This window comes from Antedon mediterranea, chromosome 5 (assembly GCF_964355755.1).
Source record: "Antedon mediterranea chromosome 5, ecAntMedi1.1, whole genome shotgun sequence".
NCBI classification, from domain to species: domain Eukaryota; kingdom Metazoa; phylum Echinodermata; class Crinoidea; order Comatulida; family Antedonidae; genus Antedon; species Antedon mediterranea.
Window position 1 is genome coordinate 15,994,071 of NC_092674.1, and position 20,860 is coordinate 16,014,930.

Here is a 20,860-nt window from a genome sequence, read left to right on the forward strand (position 1 = left end):
AAATCCATTATATAAAAGTACAGTTATTGCAAGGAGCAACTACAACTGAACAACATTCATAATCTATATAGCATTAATGATATAGCATTGAATAGAAAGAAATCATTTGATTTGTATTTCAAAGTGGCATCATTCAATGTACCATCAGTACATGCACAAAGCACAATAAGTTCCATTTAGTAAAAAGACTAACTGCCTTATTTTACTAAAAAAATAATATAACACACTGGTCATAATATTCAATCGTAAATAACACAATGATAGTTCAAACAAAATATAAAGTATAAAGTTAATCATAATCAATATTTCATACAAACATAAATTAGAACTAGATTTAATTCGTCACTATGACGAATTATAGGTTACTGTAATAAATTACCATTCCTTAACATGAACATTCTAGAATAAGATGTTTTGATTTAAGAAAACATGTATAATTAATAAGATCAGGCGAAAACATGTATAATTAATAAGATCAGGAACATTCCTGAAACTGTAATCTCATAGAATAAGAAGTATGAAGAATGATCTAGAAGGATAGGAACATCTTGTATATAAAGGGATGTAAAACTATTGTAAGGTTGTTGGATATTCGATTGTAAAAGTTATTGTGAAGCTGTTGTTTAAAGTGCTTACTGGATTGTTAAAAGTTGAAGTTGATTGAAATTAAAGCTTAATTGTTTTTAGTTATTTAACAACTTTGTGGATTTTGTGTGTATACTTTTATGTCACAAGGGAGTTCCTAAAGTATTTTCAACCGCTCGGAAACATACGTAAGAGGAGTTCGTGACAGTTACATGCATTGATTAATATAAAGATAAACGATTTTTAAAAGATTTATTGATTGATTGATTTTCTCAAAATCTTTAATTATTTATTAATATATGATAGGATCTTGCTAACGCCAATACAATAACCGGTATCACAATTCGATCAAAGATCCCTCTGCGTATAATGTCATAAACCACATTTGTTACATAATAATAAAGACAAGTTACTTTTTATCTCGATTTCATTATAAATCATGTGTATAATCTATATACTAAGAAATAAATAAAATTGAACAAACAAAACGGGTAATATAAAAAAATCTTATTTCGTTTCATTTGCCAAGATGAGACTCGAACTCGGTACCTTGAATGCTATAGACACGCACAGACCACAACTGACTAAAAGTTGTAGAAAGATTCCTCCGTGTATTTACTATACACTAACCACTTTGGTGCAAATAGATTATTACATACCGCAACGAATTATAATATTTTACTATTTACATCTTTAAAAATTGTTAAAAATTATGCACTGTCAAACTATATACTTTTAACTTTAATATATGAACATTTTAAGGAAGAAAATTTGTTATTTTGGCCTAAGAAAATGTCATAATTTGTTTGATTGTCGAAATTAATTAAAAAAAATTTAATATGCAATTAATGATGACTTAATCGAGTTTTTTCTCATAATTTCATAATAAATAATACATATGATACATACACTTCAAGAAAATGAAATAAAAAATAGGTGTTCCCGAACATTGTGTCGATCTATATTAATTAAAAAATTTAGCATATTTTCACCATTTTGTTAACTTACACGTGCGTAGCCTGTCACTTTTGACGTGCTCGTATACCGCAAATTCGCATTGAAAAGTGAATAAAATATTACGACATTAAAGAAAGGTTGGAATATAGAAATCAGACAAAAAGAGTGCGCACTCATGGCAATTTTTTAAACACTTAAATTTTCCTGAAACGTACTCTAGATGAAACTGATATCAAGATAAGAGGGACAAAATAGTGCTAATATAAGGAAAGAATAAATAAATAAAGATTCTCACAGAATCAATAGGTTATATGCATGATAATGCATATAACCTAATAAAAACAAAGGAATCCCACCTTGCATTTATACTTTATGCTATGTCTACCTCAGTTACATCTAAACTCGTTCATCTGCCTACGGTATTGCAATTCCCATTAATTAAAATAACATTTTCTTCAATATAAAATACCGTAAAATACCTGTATTCAGTTAATTTTCGCTAGTTACACAACTTTTAATACATATAATTATACGGTAAATAACGCACTCTTATATTAATCTTCATATCCTTAGTGAATGATTATAAGATAAATATTACTTGTGAACCAAAAAGAACAACCATAACATTATAATAAATAGTACAGTATAATTCCACTAAAGTCGCTTCAAAAGGTAATACTGCTCTAAGTTCTTCACATGTATGAAAGATTAATAATATGTTGGCAAAAAAACATCATACACTTGGCATTCAGACTCACGGAGTTACGGATTTATCTACTACGCAAGGCGTACGGTAATCCGTGGCGTTAAAAGCCAAGGTGTTCAGACACAACGATCAACATTCCAATGCCTTGCGTTTAAAACACTCTGATCAGGTCAAAGCAGATAGAACTATATGTATACATTCATGACAATGCATGAAAGTTTACATCATTTACATTGTTTTGTTTTTTTTAAAGTTCTTAAAAGTATTTTTTGGGGAGTTGATAAATCCAAATCAAAGACAAAAGCAATTTGAACCAGTTTGGCTGTAGTAAGGGTGTTTCGACCGTTGATGCGCTTGTTTTATGTTTTACTGCGACTGATGTTCATAAGGAAGAGGGTTGAGTCTTGTTAATTAAAATTGCCTCCAAAGTCACACACCCTGTGGTATTCTCCCGTTTGGGGTATTCCAAGAAGAAAGGATATATTTAATTTAATACCGGTACGTTATCTTCGGTTACACAAGACATTTTCAACAAAGTTACGAGAGATCTCTTGCATTTTTGGGCCTCAAATCACTTAAAGATCGCCGAACCTGGCTGAGCAGGCAACATTTCCAGAAATTAAAGAATGAAAATAACAGACTTAATCATTTATTACCGAAACGGCGGTTCAATCTTAAAATAGACATAGTAGTGAATTTGCAAATGAAAATCCAGTATTCTAAATTCAATTGGCCACTGATTGACATCACAACATAGTCGATACTTTTTACATGGATTCATATCTACAATTGAACCGCTTCCAAAAAAGTAACAATCATGAAAATCACTTTCAATTCGGAGGAGCTATAAGAGATAGAAATATGCTGTAATGATTAAAACCATATGACTTCATCAAAATTAATATATTTGTAACTCATGCGAAAGATAATTGACAATATTAACATCTGGGGGGGGGGGGGGGAATAAAATACGGATATTAAATGTGAAGAGAGAAAGAGACAAAAATCCTATATTTAATATTCGGGTGACCATATGATGGCGTCATAACATCAGGGATGTAACAATTTTTAATCATGAATTCATATCTACTTTAACTTATCTGCTTGCATAATAAGTTTAAAAAAATTGGGGGTCACCTTTGATCCTAAAGAGCTTTAATAGATTAAAAATTGGCGTTAGTATGGCGTGATTTAAAGTAGAAATGGGGGTTTTTTTTTACAAATTACTAGCAAAAAGGTGGAAAAATATAATTAAAAAGAAAAAAACTATTTTTTCCACTCTAACGTCATTTAAAAATAGTAGGTGCACAACTTCACGTAAATGTCCATATGTTGACAAAGTGATGAAATGTTATGTTTACACATTTTAGAAATACAATGCGACACAAAATCGGCAGAAAGAAAAAAGAGAAAAAATAGATGATAGTCAAGTGCGCGGATAACTAAATAGGCCTAGGCCTATATATTTCTTTTCAAGATAGAGGGCTTCTTTGTGAATGTCAAGGAACAGAAATAACGTTTTGTCATACATTTAGTTTGCATTTCTTCAAAATGGTGCTTTGATCGCATCTTGTATCTTCCTCTTGTCTGCTTCGTTAGGCAATTTAAATTATGTGAACTTGGTAATTCAGTTGCAGGGAATGTCTAATAAAATTCACAAGTTTTACAGCATTCATTTCTAAAAAAGAAGCCCCCTCTTTAGTTTAGAAGCCCTTCCCAAAAAGAAGCGAAAACAAAGACCATCCAAGAGGTTTTACAGTAAGCCAATAAACGTATCCATAGGCCTACTTTTTTTTTAAATGACTATGGCCCGGTTTTGGTCATCATCTTCGTAGGTTGACTTCAGTTTAAAGATGTATTGCCACACCCCCAAAACAAAGATCAAATCAAACTTTGAATAGTTTTAATAAGTTATCCACTTTTGCCACAAAAGACAAAATAAACGGTTACACGTTGACTATTTTTTCTTACGCCGTGGCTAAAGATACGGTACCGTATTCTAACTTCTGTTTACTAAAGGTACGGTAAAATTGCATTACGTCATAATCAGCCAATGGGGTGCTGGTACGTGTGTGACGTCATCGTATAAGGACTTGGGATTTTGTTTTCATATCGCGTCTGTATTCCTATCGGCGGCGCCAGGCTGCGTGGATGTGTGTGCTGGGCTGCAGATGAGGGTTTTATTTTTATTCCAAATGGCCTATTTAGGCCTATATTTTTTTTAAACTTTGTTTACAATGGTGACCATAAACAACAAGCAAATGCGTACAATAAAGGAGCCCTTAAATACTATGATTTAGACAGCAGTGTAGCCCCAGGGCTGACGAGTCACAGAAATCAGCGCACACATATGCAGCTGGCCACAGCCTGGAATCGCTTTCCCTTCACAAACAAACTCATATAATGAGGTTATACATAGTACGTAGTAAGTAGGCCTAGGCCTCTTTTAAAACGGTTTTCTCTATTCTAGAATTAAAATCAACATGGCTTTTCAATAATAATAACAGACGTAGGCCTAGGCTACATTTAGTTTTTGTCACACACGACGGCGATAATAGCGATAAATAAAGCATAAAGAAAATGCGGTTGATCACTGTTTTCGCCATACCTCCATGGTTTTCGCGATATGAAAAAAATCCACAAAGTCCTTATACGATGACGTCACACACGTACCAGCACCCCATTGGCTGGTTATGACGTAATGCAATTTTACCGTATCTTTAGTAAACAGAAGTTAGAATACGGTACCGTATCTTTAGCCACAGCGTTTTTCTTAAATACGGTAGTTGTATTCAATCTAATTTTTGCTCAAGTAAATAACTATGTGACATTAAATTGACCTCTATTCAACATAAACAATGTTTTAAATTATTTTTTTAAAACTGTATATTGTAAAAATATACTATGGGTTTAAATTTGTGACTTGTGGTGTCCCACAGGGGACATTGCTTGGCCCTGTACTTTTCCTAGTACTTTTTAACGATGCTTGTGTTGATTGCTGCAGACGATGGAAATATGTGGATGACCTCACCCTTGGGGAGGTCGTTGGCAAAGGTGATTTGCCTTCCATGCAATCCCTGTTAGATGATCTGAGGGTTTGGTGTTCATCCAATAGTATGATACCCAAACCCTCCAAATGCCATATCTTGGTTGTCAATTTTCTTAAGGACAAGTCGGATGATATTATATCGCCTTCTTTTAGTCTGAGTGGTTCCATTTTACAAGTAGTTGATCACATGACGCTTCTTGGTGTAATCATTCAAAATGACCTGAAATGGGAACTTAACACTAATAATATTGTGTCTAGAGCTTCTAGACGTTTCTTTGTGCATTTTGAAGAAAGCAGGAATCTTAATTAATGATCTGTTGACTGTTTATATGGCGTATATAAGACCTATTTTAGAATATGCTGCCCCTGTTTGGCATGGGGCTATCACTAAGGACATGTCCAAGTCTATTGAAAAGGTACAAAAGAGAGCTTTGCGTATCATGCTAGGTAACAACTATTTGTGCTATGATCATGCATTGTCTATTACTACCTACTCTTGTTGAAAGAAGAAACAAACTTGTGTTGTCTTTCGGAGAAGGCTTATTAAAATCCGAGCTGTTTAGAGAAATACTTCCCCCTCTTCATAAGCCAGCTCGGTCTCTCAGATTCAACCGCTTTCTAGAAGTACCTCATTGTAAAACCAGCAGACTTAGGTCGTCTCCAGTTCCCACCATGGTGGATATAATTAATAGGCACCACTAGCTCTTTTTTAGATATGTAATAAGTGAATGTTTTAAGGTTTTTTATTCATCTATGTTTTTAATTTTATGGTACGATATCTAATTTTAATAAGATGTTTCTATTTTTATAGCAATTTTAACTAATTTTTAGTCATTTGTAATACAATTCATTTCAGTCCTTGACTGTCGTTTTGTAATATATTTTTATATACCGAATAAAATAAAATAAAAATAAAATAAATAGACGGTGCACATAACAAGTTGTGAACGTGTCACACAAAATTCTCAAAATGTTTGAAAATAGGCCTAGCTGAACATGCTTAGAGTGCATTCATTATCACCATCAGTATCACTTTTCCATTAGCAAAGGGGGCTACAGTAATTCTAAATGAAATGTGATCAAATTACAAGAATACAATCATGTGTGTTATACAAATAATGAATGTGATAGTATACATAATTTCTAGAGGTGAAAGATGAAAATATGACTTTTCATCTTCCACTGAATGAAATTATTTGTACCATAGCATGAATATAAAAAACAATTATTTATTTTATAAGTAGATTCTTGTCATTTCATTCAGATTGAATGAAAGGTTTAGGCCCAGCCTACATTTTGATTCAGATTGAAACGTAGACAAGCCTAGGATATCTAAAGAAAGTATTTACCTCTATAGCCTACTGACCACATATTTCAATTGGTTTTTTGGTGTTTTTTAGTCTGCATCATCATGTTGTATAGTAATTTCGACACTTGTGACAGATCAAAATTTCAACCGGAGATCAATTGATGTTGTAATTCACCACGCTCTCACTGTAGCATGTGCAAGGCGTTGTTATGCAGTCGTAAGGGACACGCTGTCCAGGCTTCATCCTGTCAATTTCTGAATTTACCGCGCTATGTTGAGCGATTGATGGACACTTAGTTTTTATCATGTGACTCACAATCGTCCAATCAAATGACAGGAATATATGGTGTTACAGTATATAAAAAACATTATAAACATCAATCAATAATAATGATTATATCTTTATTTTGTTCTCTAATGCAATAACTGTGTTATGCTTTTAAAAGGAATCACCCAACTGTAACACTTTGCTTCTGTGGAACCAACAGCACATTAGAAAAATCTCACTCGGTTATTTTTGTACTCGCCTAGGGCTAATTCTGAAATATACTACTGTAATCCAGCTATCAGTGATTCAACTAACTCTTCATTGGTGGGTTCATGTCCAATCATATCTGAAATAGCAACACAAAACAAAACTACTTTGTTGATGTGAATTATTCTAAGAAATAAGATAAAAATGCAAAACTGCTCATAAATACTGAAGAAACAATTAAAATATATCTTTTAAAAACTAAAACATTCATTAATTGAGATTAAGGAGCTTTGGATTTCAAACGACATCATATTAATTTATTTTGTCTGTGAATTTTGTTAAAGTCTGTTGTTGTCTGACCCAGATGATGACCTTGGATTCTGTATTAGTCCAGCAGCCGAATGGTTATTTTTTCCATAACCTTGCAATGTTTTCTATAGTTTTTTTTTATGGATTTTGATTCTCGATACCATCTGAATGAATTATTTTTTAATTAGCATAAACAAAATGCCCGCTATTTTCATAAAACATGCTATATCTCTGGAAATACTTTGTCTACACCCAGTACGATTAAACACAAAGGATGTACCGAGTTGATGAGTATCATCGTTCATAATTGCAATTCTTTTCTGTTCCATTTGATTATCATACATTTGCATAACACTAGGCAGATTATTATCTCCATTTATGCATTTCTTAGCTCTTTTAACTATGCGTTCAAATTGCTTATTATTGTATTCATACGTGTTACCATAGTAACAAGTTAAGTTAAACATTAGAACACTTTGTATAAACGGCTTTGTAGAGAAGTACAAGTATTTCTTCATTTACCCTAAAGTTTTTGAGTTTCCTAAGGAAATACAAACATTGAGAACAGTTACTGCAGCCTGGTCTGTCCAGGTAAGTTTCTCATCAATCATGGTTCCTAAATATTTATATTTGTCAACTTGTTCAACAACTGCTCCATCGAGTACAAGTGGTTCAATTTGAGGTTTTTTAATTCTGAAATCAATAATTAATTCTTTAGTTTTCTCAATATTGAGCTCTAAGTAATTATCGCCACACCATTTTGCAAATCTATTTACTTCATTCAAGTAACCGATAGGTTTGTCTGACATGAAACCTGTTATTACAGTATCTGTCATTTGCATACTTGATTATGGAGCACTTAGGGTCTTCACATACTGTACATAGTCACTCGTATAGAGTGTAAATAAAATGGGGGATAATACACAGCTTTGTGGGGCGCCTGTGCTGACTTTTCATACTTTAGATTGCGCATCTCCGATCTTAACATACTGTGGTCTTTCCCTAATCCATAACAACATTTTAGTGTTGACATTTAATTAATACAATTTATCGATAAGTAAGTGAGACTGGATACAATTGAAAGCACTAGAAAAGAAAAAAATGGGTCTTTCAGTGACTTTTTGAAAAAATGTTGCATTATGGCAAGTATAAACATATACATTGTAAACAATTTGACACCAAAATTATCTCACTACGACAAATATCAATTAATTTATGTTATTATATTATAGAATAACCTTATTAAATTATGTCAAAGGTAACCACACTTCCGGTCATTTTCAAGCAATACCATCTGTTAAACTGAATATAAATGTATATCTTGGGAACAATTTGCTCCCAATTTTAATTCTCTCCGACCTGCCGTTACTTATATATAGCAAAAAGAGGTCAAAGGTCAAAATTGCTAAAATGGGGTTTCCAGTCAATTTTACAACAAATTTCTGTTAGAGATAATAATAAACATCTACATTGTGAACAATTTGACACCAAAATTATCTATAGCATGTTTTATGAAAAGAGCAGCCATTTTGTTTATGCTAATTATGCAAATTGCTCCAAAAAAAAAAAATTCTTCATTCTGATGGTATCGAGAATCTATCTAAAAAAAATTATAGAAAACATTGCAAGGTTAAACCCCTTGGCTGCCAGAATACTGTATATCACAAACATTCACATTTCAACCTACAGTAGTTTGGGTGCACGGTCTTCGCAAACTAAAATTGAAAATTATTTTAGTGTATGACTTGGTGATGCATAATCTATATAAGTCCTAGATTGTCGCAGAGTTCCATATTAAAACTGACGCGGATTTTATACTGTAGGCCTACTATTAAACTACTATGATTGGACGACAATTTTTCAATTTATGTGTTTATGTGATTTGTGAGTGTATACACACCCACACATACATTTCTTTTTGTTTAAGTTTAATTAAATGGCATTTTCTTACTCTTAACTAGTGTTACTGGATCTTTACTTCCTCCACTTGCTAACATCTCCCTTCTAAATTTTTCACCAGTAGACCTCGACAAAGGATCGTCAGCAAAACACTGTCTCCATATCTTAGTAGCAACTGCCTTTGACAGTACATATGAGTAATACTTTGCACCATAGCCAACAAGGTGTCCAAAACGAAGCTGCCAGGCCTACGTAAAACAAACTTTGTTAAAAAAGTGAAAACTATTTTAAAAACTACTGTATATTTTTATATTTTGGCATAAGCAACATTAACATACTGAATACATGCTTTATGCAGTGGTGCCATACGCAGCAAAAGTGTCATGCAAAAATACAAGTGAAAATTTTAAAACGTACTGTGTAATTGTTAAAATACAAATGAACTTTAAAATATTATGTCTGATTTCTTAAAACGTACTGTGTAATTTTTAAAATACAGGTTCGATTTTCGCCTCAAACGTACGGTCTAAATGCAATGTTTAAAATGCGATTCGTCATGCTCAGTTAGACATCTCTAACTAAGCGTGACGGGTCATTCCATTTTTTGTTGGGGAGGCAATAGGTAAATTAAGCATACGTCACAAACGCACATGTGGTAGTGGTGTATGGTACGTGGATTATTACCAAGTGCGCGAGTGTAGTGGATGAGATGCGGAATCGGATGATCCGCGTTGTGGATGCATAGTTTACTACAACTTAGAGTGGCACATGTTTTTGGGTAGGTTTATTCTAATTAATTAATTACAATAAAATGATTATGAATAATTTATTTATACTTATTTTACAGTTCACTACTAGTCCTAGATTTAGGTATGGAACGCCGTTTACGCAAGTTTAGGCGATGTTAAAATTGCATCAATGTAATTAAAATTACGTTTGCGATTATTATTCTAAGTGATATTTTATTGGGAAGTGTTCTGCATTTATTCAAATAATTACAATCCTAATTGGTATAATTAATACATTATTTACATCTTTTGAAACTAACTTCCGCAAAAAAGTGGGCCGTTTCGGCCTAAGAAGGAAGACGTTTTAGACAGCTTGCAACATGGGTAGAAGTATATGAGGGTCCTAACGGGATACAGATAGCCCACAGTTACTCAATAACTCGGCTATCAGGGTTTCACTCGATTTAAAACAAAAGGTCTTTTCAGTTCTCCCTATGTAATTTTATATACTATTCCCAACAATATATTCTGATTCTTTATGGCGTATATTTAATTTGATCTTTATTAATTTGCAGTATAATTTTTGCTACTGCACCTTCACACGCTCGATCCGAAACTTAGTTGAAACCTGGAAGTTGCAAGGTGAACCTGTGGACTCACCGTGAACCCGGAAATTAATTCTACAGTGCACAGTTGAAAATCTACTGATGAAATCAGAAATTTTGTTTCAAAACCCTTCATAATATATTCCGAAGATAGAAATATGGAACAATATCGTAATAGTGAAAACTAATGTTATCAAATCTACGTTTCGTGGTACATCTGACATAGATCAGGTAGGTATCCAAGGCGGAGATTTGTTACAAAGTTTTTCCATTGTGCTCGCCTATGTCAGAATTAACCATAATTTATATATAGATATATCTGATCATTAGTTTTTTGGACCACTTTTTGCCAAAGACACACAGTATATTAAGCAATTATTTTACAACAAAAATGAATCTGAATTTTTAATAACTCACTGTTCCTGAAACGTGTGGCAAGCATGAGTAATTGTTCTGAACATCAGCTAAGATCTCTGTTGTACTCTGTGAACAAGTTCATGACAATAATTACAAATAAAGAAAACAGTGAATAAATTAAACAAACATTGATTGATACACAGTGGAATACCCAATTTGACTATTTTTTGCTTTAAATTACAGATTTTTTCAGGTAAATAAACTTTTTTTTTAATCCAATTTTTTGATAACTAATATGTGACATTAAAATGGCATATTCAACAAAAAATGTTAAGAATTACAATACATCTTTAAGTAATCCTTCAAATACACCACCCTCTGTTATCATTAGAATTAGTACCTTAAAATGTAAATACAATAAAAGGGAATAAAATTAGAGACCCAATAAATAACAACACCTTATTTAGAGGATGATGAGCATGATAAACCTGGTCCAAGATTGAGTAAAATACTTGTGTTTGCATTTCATAAGCTGAAAACATCTTCTTTGAGGAACATAAGTTAGAAATCATTTCTTCTGGTAAAGTCTAAAATAAAAAATGTCAGTCTGTTCATTTGATTTATTCACTTTAATCCAAAACACCTATAACACCTATATAAGTGTATCAGAAAAAAAATATTGTGGAAGGTTTTTTTTTTATTTACATTATTTCAATATGCTGTTGGACATTATTTGTAGACCAGCCTCTAAGTCCCAGTCTTTTTTTAGGAATCATATGGTGTACTTTATAGTTTTTCTTCTCCATGCAAATCATTAAATAATATACAGTAGCAACTAATATCAACAATTGAAGGAATTTATGAAAAAAAAACCTATTTACTTCATGTGTTTTATAATGTTTAGCAAATTTCTTGAGTATACGATAATCATTGGCAAAGAACTCCATTAATATTGAAGGCACTTCTGCGAAATCTGTAGCACATCGAGTACCTGTTACATGCTGAAACTTGGTTCTGGCTAGCATGGCTGAAATAAATATTTTTAAAAATATTTCATATGGAATATACAACCGGTTGTAATTATGTGAACTTAATAACCAAGACAATATTTATATGGGGCTATAGTAAAAACCTACTGTATTGGACATTAACATTTTGTAAACACTTTGAGATTGTGTGTGACAAAATTGCTCTACTCCACTACCAAAATCTGAGAACAGTATATTATAAACTGTTATATATATATTTGGGCGAATTTTTCTCATTCTCACAGATTTCCTCATCTTTATCGTTTCAAATTAATTAATTAAATTTCAGTATATCACCGGGCGGTTTAGAATTAATGTTCAATGAGGAAAATCTGTGAGAATGAGAAAAAGTTGTCCCAACCGAGACTCGAACTCGGACCGCCTGCTATATATATATTCCATTGATAAAGGGCTAGCGTTGCCCAAATACTCTGCTAACTTTTCTGGCTGTTTTACTTTATCGTTTTGATTTAGCTTTTTGCTTTTTTTTTGTATCTCCATTGAGTCCAGCCACTGATACTCATAGCATTGTCATTTTTTCAGTATCTTGCCTTTGGATTTATATATTAAATATAATTTATAGGTCCATGGTTTAATATTGAGGAACAAAATGTTGCTTTGTACAGCAAGCCATGAAGTGTGTATTATTATTATGTAGTAAGTTTATTTTCACTTTGTGCTCAATGGAAAGGATCTAAGAGATCAGAATGAGTCTGATTTCATCAAAATATTCTTTATTTCTGTAGAAAAAATAATAAAGTATAAAATACTACATTTACAATGAATAGCATGGCCAAACTCATGGAATAGGTTTTCCAACATCTGAAAGAAAAACAATTGTAACTTATAAAATAATAGTTTTATCGTTTCACTATAAATTGCTAAATTAAACGATTTATAACCGTATTCTCAACATATATTATATGTGTGAACATATGAGGCACTCAAACTTACAATCTAGAAGCGACGAAAACAATAATTGTTGATATTTATTTTTATAAACAGCATTTAATAAGTTTTAACATGAGGGTTGTTTATTAAAATTGTTATATTTTGTTCCCAGTTATTAATAAAAACATATGAATTGCATATAGCTCAAGAAATCTTTATTTTTAGGAATTCAATAGTTAGGCTTAGTGTAACCGACTGACGAAAACTATAACACTCACAATTTTCTTTTCAATAAGTTGAAAAAATATCATTGTGGTACATGATATTATATTTATATTATTTCAACAAATAGACAAAAATATAACAAAAAGTTGAAATATTCAACAAACTACGATGGAAGCTATGCTGTTTCATTGTAAACGAAAGTGTCATCCAACCAGAGAGTATATTTTAATTTTATAGCAAATCACAGTCAAGGATTCACAAACACCTTAAAAAAAAATTTCAATTGACTAGATTTTTTACAATTCCTTGGGTTGTTAAAGATTATAGGAGCTGATATATTTTCGAACAGATAGGTACCAAAAATGACATGATTTGGGTCAGCAATTTGATTAAATTATGTCAACTTTCGAGTAAACAAAAATAAAATGTCCTCAATATATTTCAATGGAAATGACTTAAATAATTGAAAAATGCTGCTTTATTTACATTGTGAACTTCAAGACTCGATAGTTGGGATTGCACCACTTTTGAGATGGACTGCTTCATTTAACCATGGACCTATGGTCTATGATATAACAATATACAATTTATAAAACTTTGTTTCATTTTCTGTCAGCAAGTGGTTATGCTTTGTTTGATTATTGACAAATTTGCTCCAATTTGATTAGATAATTTATATATTTGAAAGTCAGTTAAGGCAGGGTTGCCGGTCCAGTGTAAGTCAGTTAAGGCAGGGTTGCCGGTCCAGTGTAAGTCAGTTAAGGCAGGGTTGCCGGTCCAGTGTAAGTCAGTTAAGGCAGGGTTGCCGGTCCAGTGTAAGTCAGTTAAGGCAGGGTTGCCGGTCCAGTGTACACAGTTATATTTATTAATAATAACTGCCTTATATTCCATAAAATTTTCAATTTTAAGCTCAAGGTTAAAGTAAAACTTTGTACTAGAAGCAGCCATTATACATATCGATAAATGCTTTTTTTTCATATTAAATAAGATTATTTAAAAAATCTGGGCACTCCAATATAAAAAATATCAATCTTTTACAAAACTGATAATATTCTGTAAAGTTGGAGATACATTTTGGATATGTACAAAATGTATGTATATTATCTATATTATAAATATAACCTTTTTTTTGTATCATTAGAAATACTGTAATAAAAAATAAGGTGTCAGTGCATGAATTTGATGTTATTTTATGGACTTTAATTACTTACTCCATGTGTTAGTAGCGCTGGTGCTCCAGAATGAGCTGGTCTGAAATAACAACAAATAAGTCAATGATTAATGATAACGCAATTATGACCTTTAGTATAGACTAGAATATAACAAAATTATTTTTTAAATACTTACATACAAGTACAGACTAACACAACACGTGGCAGTTGATAAGAACCATCTTCCAAAACGCGTCCTCCACGTATCGTAAAATGACAATCATGAGGAGGTTTACTTGGACGATCATAGAAGTCACAATATATGTATCCTAATAAACCCTCAGTTTCATGCATAACTCCCTATAGGAAAGTAATAAAACCAATATTTCAATAATCAACCATTTCACAATAAAACCTCTACACAACATAAGCCACAGAACTGTGTGCCGGATTAAACAGGGAATACTATTACCATGCCAGTTTGGTTTCTGTCAAAATGGGTCAATACAATGACTTAATTTAATTGCCAATATTGTATCAAATGCAATTGTTAGAATTTAATTCATCACCATTTATAATAGAAAATAAGGGCGCCCTCAATAATACTATTTGATTAGATATATCTCGACCTTTCTCAATGAAAGTTGGTAAATACTGGTTATAGACGCGAATAGTTATAAACCAATAAGAACGATGTAGAGTTTTGACAGCACATCTGTGAGAAAGCACCTATAGAATTATTCATGTATTCCATGCACTAGCATGGCATAATGCGGATGTACTGTACAATGTAGGAAAAAATCAACAAATTAGTTTTTAAAAATGCCTATAAATTACAGCCTAAATGGTAAATTATGCACTATTGGGATGTTTTTTATATCCAAAACAATCAAGAGAAATAGTGGAAGGCAGTACATTTGAAATATTGGAAAACTTTGCACTGTCGAGACATCTACTCCCCAAGGACATCTAATTAGTGAATTGAATCAGACTGGTTTCAATATAGTAAAAAAAACTAACCAATTTTTTTACATCCGGAGCCCACGTTTCACCATAATGCGGTTCCACACTGGCTAGGCTAATACCATAGAGGCAATTGAATATCATATTTAGTCCATCCATGCATGATCCAAGGGAAAAATACTGTGATAAATCTACACTGTCAACATCATACCTAGGTATATGTACAAAAAAATGTTTATCCAACAATTGTTTTAGATTTTTAAATTAGATTTTATTACAGTAAATGATCATGTTTGATAATAAATGAAACAAACATAAATCATAAAAAAAAAATACCATCTTACTGTTATACTAGTCAGTAATTATTTTGCTTCAATTGAGTTTCTGAATATACAACACAAAGAAAACCTTGGATTTTTTCTGAATTTGGAAGTAAAGCCAGCATAGTGAATTTGGGGGGATTTCTGGAAGTTCATTGGTCAGGAGAGGGAGAAGGGAAGACGATGTAGAAGGCTGCAGAAAGTAGGGAGTAGGATAGCAGGAGCAGTAGAGAGCAGACGTGTGTAGCCAGACGAGAAATAATATGGTTGAGTACTTGATTCACTAGTGGTTACAGAGTTAGCCGGTGGTTGCACCTTGACTTATGAGTACTTGATTCACTGGTGGTTTACAGACTTAGCCGGTGGTTGCACCTTGACTGAGGAGTACTTGATTCACTAGTGGTTACAGAGTTAGCCAGTGGTTGCACCTTGACTGAGGAGTACTTGATTCACTGGAGGTTACAGAGTTAGCCGGTGGTTGCACCTTGACTTATGAGTACTTGATTCACTAGTGGTTACAGAGTTAGCCGGCACCTCATGAGTACTTGATTCACTGGTGGTTTACAGAGTTAGCCGGTGGTTGCACCTTGACTGAGGAGTACTTGATCCACTAGTGGTTACAGAGTTAGCGAGTTAGCCGGCACCTCATGAGTACTCGATTCACTGGTGGTTTACAGAGTTAGCCGGTGGTTGCACCTTGACTGAGGAGTACTTGATTCACTAGTGGTTACAGAGTTAGCCAGTGGTTGAACCTCGACTGAGGAGTACTTGATTCACTGGTGGTTTACAGAGTTAGCCAGTGGTTGCACCTTGACTGAGGAGTACTTGATTCACTAGTGGTTACAGAGTTAGCCAGTGGTTGAACCTCGACTGAGGAGTACTTGATTCACTGGTGGTTTACAGAGTTATCCAGTGGTTATGCTTCAACTCAGGGTTACTTATTCACTAATGGTTACGTTAGTTAGCCAGTGGTTGGACCTTGACAAGAGTTCTCCGGCAGTTTTATTATTTAATTATCGTAGGAGGAGATAGGAAAATGCGAAGCCTCCTCGTATTATTGTGTGCGGGTATTTTTCAAGATGGACATCCATTAGACAGTGTATACCCCGATCGGAAAACACCCCTATTTGGGGCAAATCGTTGAACCTAAATTCGTTTTAATCATCAATAACTAATTATCTAACTCAATTTAATTAGTAAACAGGGTTACATCAGGTGGTTAAAATCAGTATCGAAAGTACGAACCAACTTTATATACCATCGAGTAAACATTCTAGAAGTAAGGCGCGATTTACCGAATTTTGCCCTTACGTAAATTTATATATAGATATAATATATAACAATCTGACTCACATTTGTTTTTTTGTTGTACTCATATAATACGAGCAATCCCATGGCTTGAGTTCCTGTAATAATACAAATACTGCATTATAGATCACATACATTAACAAGAAATAAAATTTTAATATTTTTCTTTTGAAGCGAAAAGTATATCAGCATGTCTTCAATATCCAAAATATCTGTATTGAAAATTGATTTACATGTCAACATTAATTTTGTATTGGGATATAACATTTTTTTTAAATGGTCAATAAAAATTGTATTTGTGTTTTATACGTACATTGCTATTAGTACTGTATTTGTTGTTAGCTTTTTTGACATTATTTAGTGGCTGAATTTCCTCCTTAGCCATAGGGTGTAGACGAGCAGCCAAGTGCTTAAGAAATTCCATGACATTTTTAGGATTCTGAGCCATCGTACCGCGTAGAGCTCGATGTGCGAATGTTGGAAATCCCACAAGATTTGCTAATCTATGTCTTGATTCAAGAAGTTTGTCCAAACAGGAAATTTGGGTTTGGTTTGGATACAAATATACCTTATATGCAGTCTCTCTAACCTATAAATAACAATACAAAAATAACAACAAATTCATCAGCTAATCAAAAACAGTCACCTACTTTGTAATTAGAAAAGAATCCTGGTCAAAACTTGGAATAATTCACAAATTTATGTGGTCATCCCTCAAATGAGAAATACAGTATAATAGAGTGTGGTTTGCCAAATCAATTTAATATAAAACTAACTCCAAACTAGAATTTAATTCGTCACTTTGACGAATTATAGGTGATCATTTTTATCCTTTTAATGAAATTAACATTTTTTAAACATGCACGTACGTTAACATACGATCGTAAAAAGCTGATGTACGCCATCCTATGACATGATGCATATACACTTATAGTGCTGAGTTGTACCTATTATGTGTCATATACAATATGTACAGTACAGTATATACTGTATATCTATATACAGTGTAGCATAGGTGAAATTACGGGATCCACATCATGATCAAATTTTTTGGTATGATGGAATTATCAAAATAAACTCGAAGATGACAATTTCGAAAAATAATGAATTGAGCAAATAAATATAAGGATTGGAAGAGAATTTGACACGTAGAAGCGCAATGCGCGCTCTTTGAAATTTGTATAACTTCGACTAAAGAAATTTAAAAACAACGTTTTAACTTCAACTGGCCATATGATAACATCACAACATCCAATAGGCTTAATTTTTATATGAATTCAAATCTACATTTCATCAGCTTTCATAATAAGTTATAATCTTCAAGGTCACCTTTAATTCTGAAGAGCTATAAGATATTCAAATGTATGGTGTAGCTGAAATTACACGACCTAGGTTATTCAAGTTTTTACGCGTGATGACGTCATCAAAATAAAAATGTTGACAACTCATTAGAAGAATAATTAATTGAGCAAGCATATACTAAAAGTTGTGCGAAAATCGGGCTCAAATAACGGAGATGCGCTCTATTGAATGTGATAACCCACACAAAAAGATAAAAATTCCTAATTTTTAAATTCAAGTGGCCAGTTAATGACGTCATACCATTTTGTACGTCTAATGTGTATATACATTTGTATCTACAACTTATTGGCTTCCATAATAAGTTAAAAAAATTGGGGGTCACCTGCCATTCTGAAGAGTTATATTCATTTTAAGAAGGCCTTATTTTTCACCATTTTCATCACTTTGATGAAATTAATTTGCGCATTTTGTCATTTTTAACTTGCTCGTATAGCGTTATTTTAAGTCGGAACTGACTCAAATTTGGTGAATGTACTAAGAATGGTGAGTAGAATGAGATTTGTAAAAATCATATTTTTTACGCTTTTTAAGTATCGCGCGCGCAAAATTTTTTTTTGCGCAGTAATTTTTTGAAACACGCAAATGGCCTAATTCATGCTCTAAATTGATCAAAACTTAATTTTGAGCGTTTTAAATTTTTAACGCGCGATTTCACGCGCATGACCCTACGTGCACGTGCGTTTTTATTTGCTAATATTTTTACCCTTGACCTGAAGTTTACGTGTAGTGAATTTCATTAATATGTCATAATGAATTATGGAGATATGATTGATAATGTGATTTTGCAAAATGGCGTATAAATGACGTCACGGATGAGTGATCCCGCTGGAAAGCTTATTAGGATTAAGTTATATTATTTGAAAGATTTTCTGAAATTTTGGTAATAATTGACATTAAACTTTTTGAGATAATTGTTACACAAAATAGTGTACAGAAACAATAAAAAGACTAGACATGTAACTCGTAACTTTGACGAGTTTGGTTATCCGCCGCGCAAGTGGTGCAACATTAACATTAAGGGGATAGGTTGAGGACAAAAGGAAGTGTTCACGTTGGCATTATGAACTGAACTGAAGAATATGATCTGTTGTTATTGCTGAATTTTATTATTTAAATTCATATATAGTATACACAGTATAATCTGTATCCATATCACATACAGTGTAGAATAGGTGAAATTACGGGACCCGCTATTTATTACAATTTTTAACATGTTGACGGTTTTAAAATGAAACGCGAAGTTAGCAATTCCGAAAGGAAATTATCTCAGCAACAACGTATTAGCGTGTAGAAGAAATTTGAATACGTGAAATATTGATGCGCGCTCTTTTAAATGTAATGAATTATGACGCAAAAGATGAAAATACGACCTTTTTTATTTAACTGGCCATATGATGACGTCACAACATCCGATTGGCAACATTTTTACATAATTTCGTATCTACAATCCAATAGCTTCCAGAAAAAGTTTTAATCGTGATTATCAAGTTTTATTCTTACGAGCTATAACAGATTAAAATTTACTGTAAAGATGAAATTGATGCCACACGTGATTAAAATTTTTAGGCATGATGACGTCAAAAAAATTAAAATATTTTTAACTCATGCGAAAGATACTTGATTGACCTAGACAAAATCAAAATCGGGGTGAAAATGGAAACGGATAAGTGGAGATGCGCTCTATTCAATGTGATGAGCTATGACGAAAGATACAAAAATCCTAAATTTTATATTCGCGTGGCCATACGATGACGTCACAATGTCCGGTTAGCCATATTAATACCTGATCCGATATCTACAACTCATCTACTTCCAGAATATGCCATCCACAAAAAGTTGACGGTCTAGTTTAGAAATTACGACTGTTTAAAAAAAGGCATATTTTAAACGAATTTTTTAACCTTTTCATAAAAAACGCGCGCAAATTGTCCAATTCGACGTGCTCGTATGACGTATCTTTAAGTCGAAATTGTTTAAAATTTGGTAAAATTACTAGAAAAGGCTGGAAAAATATAAATCACGTGAAAAAAGTACGTTTTCAATACTACGTGCGCACCGCACACGTAAAAATGTGCGCACGCGTGGGAATTTTTGACATGCTTAAAACGACATGAAACGCGTAGAAAGTTGATTATAAATTAATTTTGCGCATTTTGAAATTTTAAATGCGCGTGCGCGCGTAACTTTGTGTAAAACACGCAATTTTTTTTCAACAGAAAGTTAGCGCATGATATAAATTAAACTTTTGCAAAGTTTCAAGTTGAAATGTTATTTGGTTGTCGAGCTATGTTAAATACGACAAAATCATTAAATCGCGCGTAAGTCACGTTGCGCAATTGTAAACGTCATGAAAAGCTTCGCTTGACGACGTTACGTAAATGTCAATATGTTAAGATAGTTACCGAAATGTTATGTTTGCGAGTTTTAGAGAAAAGCGTTACACAAAAATCATACAGGTTGATTTCGTACAATCACAAGAGGTTATCCTGCAACTTCGTTGCGGATAACCAAAAACTAGACATGAAACTCGTCACTTTGACGAGTTAGTTATCCGCACGACAAATGCCACGTGCACGTCATACTTTGGAATATTGCACACAGAAAAAGATTATGACATTATGACCTGAACTGAA

The 20,860-nt window shown here is 32.8% G+C and overlaps 1 protein-coding gene across 2 annotated transcripts in view; it reads right to left on the reverse strand.

The window, feature by feature from the left end:
* Window positions 1–6,991: 6,991 nt before the first annotated feature.
* LOC140048801 (mitochondrial intermediate peptidase-like) overlaps window positions 6,992–20,860 on the reverse strand; it is a 32,364-nt gene continuing 18,495 nt past the window's right edge. For both annotated transcript variants that reach the window (XM_072093589.1, XM_072093590.1), the window contains exons 7-17: window positions 17,179–17,454; window positions 16,911–16,963; window positions 15,295–15,448; window positions 14,471–14,634; window positions 14,335–14,374; window positions 12,787–12,829; window positions 11,861–12,006; window positions 11,438–11,566; window positions 11,040–11,105; window positions 9,342–9,537; window positions 6,992–7,220 (exon numbers count right to left, since the gene is read on the reverse strand). In XM_072093589.1, coding sequence (XP_071949690.1) covers window positions 7,156–7,220; window positions 9,342–9,537; window positions 11,040–11,105; window positions 11,438–11,566; window positions 11,861–12,006; window positions 12,787–12,829; window positions 14,335–14,374; window positions 14,471–14,634; window positions 15,295–15,448; window positions 16,911–16,963; window positions 17,179–17,454 — 1,332 coding nt within the window. In that variant the 3' untranslated portion in view covers window positions 6,992–7,155. The remainder of the gene's footprint in view (window positions 7,221–9,341; window positions 9,538–11,039; window positions 11,106–11,437; window positions 11,567–11,860; window positions 12,007–12,786; window positions 12,830–14,334; window positions 14,375–14,470; window positions 14,635–15,294; window positions 15,449–16,910; window positions 16,964–17,178; window positions 17,455–20,860) is intronic.